This window comes from Amyelois transitella, chromosome 12, assembly GCF_032362555.1.
Source record: "Amyelois transitella isolate CPQ chromosome 12, ilAmyTran1.1, whole genome shotgun sequence".
Lineage (NCBI taxonomy): Eukaryota > Metazoa > Arthropoda > Insecta > Lepidoptera > Pyralidae > Amyelois > Amyelois transitella.
In genome coordinates, this window is record NC_083515.1 from 4,685,131 (window position 1) to 4,692,660 (window position 7,530).

A 7,530-nucleotide genomic window follows, 5' to 3' on the forward strand; every position below is an offset into this window, starting at 1 on the left:
TATCCCTTGATCTTATATAAATAAATAAGATCAAGAGATATTTTCTTAAAAAGTTGGCAAAAGCCAACGATACACTAGGTCGTTAATTTTTGGCATAGTAGTATTGAGGAACTCTATATTGTTCTGTATTAATTATGAAAGGAGGCGACTTATTATGAAAATTACGCCTGATAATAATGCAGTTTCATCATTTATTCGTTTCGACTATTTTCTCTAACAAAACATACTGTTCCTCTTGAGAAAAAAATAAAATGTATTCTACAGTTCCTTGGAACACAACGTCGAACTGAATTAAAGAAGTTTGTATGCATCGCCCTCACAGAAACAATTGCATGCAGTGGCAAGTTGATTTCTCTTACAGGTCAGGTACAGCACTACACATCGCAGCTCCAAATTACTTTGAAACACATTTTCTGCCTTATATATCGTTATTCTCTGACCTCATACGCCGTATTTAGTTCAACAAATCGGCTAATACGACAAAATTTATGGGATTGTCACTTGCTGCAGATCAAGACTTAAAATTATCTTCTTAAGATAAGAAATATAACCTTTGCTAATTACTAAAAGGTTATTCACAATAAAAAAAAACTAATATTAAGTTATATTGACTGAATTGAGCATGTACAAACTAATAACGAAATACAATAGCGAAGTAGTCGCATACAAAACTAGCATTGAAATACGAGTTAGGTTAATTAACTTCATGATATATCGTATATGAAAATACAACTAATGTAAGGAATATATACAAGTTATATTATGTTATAAAACAAGTTACTTAGAATCTTTAATTGCTTTTTCATACTCAAAGAAATTGGATTTAGATTTTCATCGAAAACTTTGTTTTGTGGAGTAATAGGATTCCCTAACAACAGAATGCCTTAATCTTTTTTATCATTCGTCATACGAGTACGTCAGTAATTCAAACTTATATTGGAATCATCTATCTCATTTTAGCATTATTAAATGTATGTATTAGTAATGACCGCACTTTTATGTTAATAATTTATCAAATCAAGCATGTTATTATTTGAATAAATATGTAATAAAAGGTTTGCAGGGATAGTGGCAATTAGATATTTCCGGAAAAAAGGCGCGATATATATTTTATTCTACTCTACCGCAAACCACAAAGCTCAACTCAGCTCGAGATTAAATCTCAAATGAATCTGTAGTTAAGCTATTTCACCTGCATTTCATTGTAAAATAAAAGTCAAGTTAAGCACCAACCTCGATTGCAGTAACCACGAATTTATATTCAGTGTTCATCTTTTGCGGATTTATATTTCGTCTCAGACTGATACTGTTGGAGATAAAAATGTAGATTTTATGAAATAAATGAGACAGGGGATGTTGGGGAATAAAGTAATACGATAGTTCTACATACTATGACCACAACGTGAGTTTCTTGCACAAATTGTGATTGTATATTTTCAAACTTTTTCTTATGATACATACAATACATAACACTTATACTTACCTACTACCCTTCAAAAAAGTTTATTTATAGAGAACAACATTTTATGCCTTACTACAGCACACCCACGGTTGTGCATGCATCGTACGAATTTCGAAAAATCCACAATTAGTGCACCCTAGATTTATAATAATTAATTTAAATTTTTCTTTTTTTTTCATAAGTGAATAGCAGCATTGTTAAAAGTTTTTATAGTGATGAAAAATTTTTAGATACATCTTTTAATTTCTTTTTTGTAAAAGTAACTGTTTATGTATGTAGGATACAACGTATGACACTTTAAAACAGGCACACTTTTTTGAGTACAATACTGTATAACTCAATCAGCCCATAAATAACAAGTAGTATTCGCAAATAATATTGATAATACATCGCACATACGATCCTTTAGGAAAAGAATACCCAGTAACATCGAAAAGGCGAAAGTAACTGTTATAAAGCCATTCATTCCTAAAGGAGTGGAATAAGTGGATGAGTTTCAAGAAATATTTGTGTCACAAAAGAGGAAATTCGGGGAAAATGTACACGCGACGAAAATGAAATATATTGGGCTGTTAACAATATTTTTCATTTTACGAATGGCGTAATTTGAGTTAAATGATGCATTATTTGGCATTTGCAGCCCGTTGGTTCTCATGTATGTACGCGTGATAAATTTTTTGTTTACAATAAAAAAAATGGCAAAGTAGTAATTTCATTTAAGGCAAATTCTATTAGTTCGCAAGATATTTACAAAATTATTTATTTTACATACAAATCGTTGTTTAGCCCGAAATTCGAGTACTCTTTTAGGTATATCCTCCACCAACATGCACCACTGATCCCTTTATTTTGCCCTTGTTTGCCAGTTTTCTCTGGTTGCGGCCAGTATGTCGTTACCAATCAATACGAACTCATAAAAAAATCATTCCAAAGTTAAAAAAAAAACTTGCTATAAACAATAAAAATTCCTATTCCTAAGAAACCAACTATTCACCGGGACGCATTACTATTCTGAACAAGAATGCAGTAGAACTGCAGAGAACAATTCGTAATCGGCCCATTTTGATGCACTTTGGCTCTGCGAACCACGTATTTGTGGTCGCTTTATCCGTTCCCGACCGCAAATTGAAACTGTTAACGTTTGAAGTTTAGGTGCTATTCAGACCAAATACTGGTTGGTTCGGAATATCAATCTTTTCAGTTGTCAACGCTAGTTTGGTTCTGGATGCAGATGCGATTTATATTCCGTCTGCTAGCTCCTGTATCAACTACATTTTCCTTCTTAGAATATTGTTATATATTAGATGAAAAACTGATTTTTATTTATTTCGAAAATCTTGGTGAATATTATTGAAATTCATCATCACTTTTACTTTCTTAGCTCAAGGAAAAATTCGATCACACATAGAACTACTCTCCCCTTTTTGCCTAGCAAATTTCTAGAATTTTTTTGAGTTGCTTGATCAATATTTATAAATTATATTTATAAAGATTTGAATTTGAACTAGCATATAAAAATATTAAAGGTCTCTTTCAAACATCATATCTCAAATTTACTTATCGCTAACAAGTATATCGTTTTGCAAATGTGAGTAGTAAGTAACGTAACCCTTTGAGTGCTCCAAAGCTAATCCGACTACTCACTAGTATACCTACAGAGCAGAGAGTGTTTCTATCTTATGGTGCTGGCAATTAGCCCTTTGTAATTTTACACGTCATAACAATTTAAATCTATATATATAAAAGCGAAAAACACTCACTTCGGAATCACGAAATCTCGAAATCTACTGAGCCAATAAAGATGAAATTTGGCAGGAAGGTAGATTTTAATTAGGAGGGATCCACTAAGAAAGGATTTTTGGAAATTCTATTCCTAAGGGGGTGAAATAGGGGTTGCAAGTTTGTATGAAACTTCGTCATTTTAGTGTGGGTTACGCGGACGAAGTCGCGGGCAACAGCTGGTATCTATATATATAAAAGCGAAAAACACTCACTTAGGAATCACGAAATCTACTGAGCCAATAAAGATGAAATTTGGCAGGAAGGTAGATTTTAATAAGGAGGGATCCACTAAGAAAGGATTTTTGGAAATTCTATTCCTAAGGGGGTGAAATAGGGGTTGCAAGTTTGTATGAAACTTCGTCATTTTAGTGTGGGTTACGCGGACGAAGTCGCGGGCAACAGCTAGTATATAATATATATAATATGATATAAATCATATGATAAGTTTAAAAAGAATGAGAATTAAAAATTTGATGATCGACATCGTCCGAGAAGCCCGGGGTGCGTCAATGACCATAACCCTGGATTAGGTTAGGTTTTTACACGAAACTACTGATATCTTACGTCTGGAACCTTTTACAGTAGAACCTAGGGGTTAGATTAGATTATGGTTGTCATAAAAATGATGGAAAATGGAACGTCAATCAAAGGATATTCAATAAAAAAAAAAACATTGCACAATACGGGCAATGTACTTACAGATGAGTGGCGAGGATAGAATCCAGCTAATGAGGCTCGATGCCTATCCAGGACACGTGGCAATGGCGCTACTTAATGAGATGAAAAATTATGATCGACCGACTGTGGTGACCCCTTTCGCGCCCCTTGCTTCACTTTGCTCACTCAGTATAAATAACCATTGTGTTATCCTTAGAATAGCCGCATACGCGTTTCAAGGGTTTTATTTTAGAGCAAGGGTCTCTGAATATTTTTTCTATATTAATTTTCGTATTATTTTTACTGGGGTATCGAAGGTTGGATTGAAAATGTGATCTCATTTACCATATCACTGGCGAATTTCTAAGTATGTTATCAGCTTTTCTAGGTTTTTAACTAAAGTAATAGTCGTTGCTTTATAAAATGTGATCGCATTTATAGAATGTATATAAATATCTACTTTTTTATTTATTTAAATCTATTTGATTTGTTTTATTTTAATTAATATCTTTTTGGAGTTTTATTGACTTTTCCTGTTGAGCATCGATATTTTAATGCATAACACGGTTCACTCTCCAAAAGTTGAGCATGTTTTCTAATAGAGAGTAAAAGGGTCATCAATTTCGCAGTGTATCGTAAAATGTTTTGTAAATCATCGACCGTAGCCGTTGAAAAATTACTATCCTAGCGCATCGGTTTTGATTGGTTCTCCAAAATAAATATTAGCTCGTGCAACCCGCGCCAACCCGCCCAGAACCCGCATATTGTGTGCGCTTTGAGATCACAGGCTGATGGAAAGTTGATTCCGGTATTACTGACACTATCGAGCACACACGGAGATTCACACTTTTGTAAAAAAATGCTGTTTTAAAATGAAAAAATTATATTTCATTTATTTATTCTTTTATTTTTATACTTAACTTAAACTAGGTACATCAATCTAGAAGTTCGAAAGTATAAACATAATGAAAGAATACTAGTTAAAAAAATATATTCTTAACATTTGATTTTCAAAAGTAAATACTCAAGCCATTTCATAACAAATCTGTTTTATCGAGTATAAGCCAATCGATTCAATATCGACATTTGTTTAACATAATCGATAATCGACACCGTCCACGAATGGGCAACAACATTCGCTGACAAAGACGACAAGATAATCTCAATTTGTACCCGATTGTTCCACAGTCGTAGTACTATTGTATCGCCACTTGGATCCGAGTCCTCACGTATTTGTTCAGAGTTCAGTAGTCAGGTTGTTTCATCTTCTTGCTTCTGTGGCTAGGGTTAATTAGTTTGTTCTAATTTTAGCATCGGTTCTCGGTCTGTTTGTTTTTAGTTAATTCCAAGTTTATGTCTGATGCTTCTTCACTTTTAATAGTTGGTTGGTTGCGGTTACGGATAGGTACATTCTAGGTAAGTAATATTCATCTTGTAGGATTCAAATGCTTCAGTTAGAATAATCTAATATACAATATTTTTTATTGCTACTTTATAATCTAAATTATTGTCATTAAAAATATACATATGCGTCCAGCTTTTTTAAAATACTCTAATTCAACCTGTTTTTACTAATAGTTTCCCCATAAAATTGGTACTTGAAAAAAATCCTTCACCTAGTGTTAATGAAAACGTGATACCATAAAAATAATACTGCTTACACACTTGTATAAATATTAATAAATCACACAATACATCAATCGGTAAGTCAGAATCGTAAAAAAATTCTCTGTACATAAAAAGCAGTGAGTGAAAAGAGTAATTTTCTCCTCCATAACCCTTAAATTGGCAGTGTATGTACTGGCATACATTAACTTTGTAAAAATATTTGACATAGTATAATAAAAATGTCTGTGTCACAAATCATTTTAATTCATTGAAATACTAATTATTTTTATAAGGAAAAATAAAACACGTCTCTAACAACACTTATTTTGACATTCGGTCTCGAAAATGGCGGCCCGGCGTAGCTCATCTGTGTTGACTAAGGTATTTATATTATTTTAACTTGGTTTGACATGGTTTGTGGTGTTTTTATGAACTATATTTTATGCATAACAGTATAATCGAATGGATTTGATATGTTTTTGTGTATGGTGACTTTGTGTTTTGAGTTTATTTTGGTCGGTAAACTGATGTATGCTGTGGCATACATTGCCAAATTCGTAATGAAAGACCCTTCGTTTTGTCTGTATGACACAGCATACATTGCCAAGTTTGTAATGAAATGCTTTATTTGTAATTTGCAAGATACCGCATGTATTTGTGATTTGGGATTGCTTTTTATTTTTGGTTGAAGCATGTTTTTTTGTTTCTTTGTTGCCAGCAAACGCTACTAACTCGAGGTGGTAGAATATTAGCTCTTGTGCCTGCTGAAAATGCACCCTCTGACGATAGCGAGCGCTCAGATGTCGAAGAGGAATTTCGTGTACGCACCCCGCTTTCTTCATTTTCTTCTCCAGCACCTTCTATTCATTCTTCCTTAGAAAGACTAAACATTCTAGATGATGACGAACATTACAACAGCGACAATGTTCCACTTACGCCCATTTTTCAAACAGTATATTCAAGTCCGTCTTTAGAACCAAATTGCAATAAAGTACCGGTGCTGAGTGATATTCCGTCACTCCCAACAACTCCTCTTACTCCAGTAAATCCACCAAATCCAAAAACCAGATCCCGACGTCGTCAGCCCACCGTTCCTGTCCGGAAAAGACCGAGACTAATGAAAAAATTTACTTTGAACTATCAGTGGAAAGAAGCCGTTTTTCGACACAGAGCTATAATAGAAGAAGACTCCAATTATACAGATGTTCCGGATATATCAGCGTTGGATTATTTTTATAAATTTTTTTCGCCAGACATTCTAACAGATATCGTAGAGCAAACAAATTCTTACTCGAAGAATCCCAGAAACTGTCAATTAGATTACCATGTAAAGGCGTTATTTAGTCATTTCAGTTCAATAAACGTTTATACTATTATTATCTTTTGTATTTTTTTTGCTATTCCTGCTCCTGGATAAACTCCCGTCGAAATTTCATAAGTTTTAGGACTCACTTCCGTCGGTATTTCATTAGTCACTGCACTTGGCAATGTATATCCCAGCATACACGACTTTGATCCCTTGGTTTTCTATTCACTTGGCAATGTATGCTGTGTCATACATGAGTTTTCAGGAAAACTGAAACGTAAAGATATTTTTTCGTATTTTTTTGTAATGCCTTAAAACGTCTTAAACCCGATTTCAATAAAAAAAATCGGATTATGTAAAAAAAAAATTCTGCCAAATTAAGGGTTAAAAACAGTTACGCAGTTATTTATGGTGATACCGCAATCTATACAAGGGATTTCGCCCGGGGCAGAGCATTAACGATTATCCGGGGTTTCCTACAAAGAAATATTACTTTGACAAATAAATTCTCTGTATTTCTTTTTGTGCACGTCACATTTCTGCCAACATTACTGCGCTAATCCAAATTTTGCTTATAATTCGGTTATAGATTTTTTGTTCTGAACCAAAATGGACCTACACACTTGAAGATCTAGCAATGATGATGATATTACGTTTATATTATCTTAAGGTGTACACATACTTATTTACCCATACGGTGTTGAACAGAACCAAT

The 7,530-nt window shown here is 33.5% G+C and overlaps 1 protein-coding gene across 1 annotated transcript; it reads left to right on the plus strand.

The window, feature by feature from the left end:
- The first annotated feature begins 5,854 nt into the window (after nucleotides 1–5,854).
- On the plus strand, nucleotides 5,855–6,926 carry LOC132902319 (uncharacterized). The gene is made up of 2 exons (XM_060946895.1): nucleotides 5,855–5,890; nucleotides 6,228–6,926. Exons 1-2 carry the CDS (start codon nucleotides 5,855–5,857, stop codon nucleotides 6,924–6,926), a joined length of 735 nt encoding a protein of 244 aa, XP_060802878.1.
- The last annotated feature ends 604 nt before the right edge of the window (nucleotides 6,927–7,530 follow it).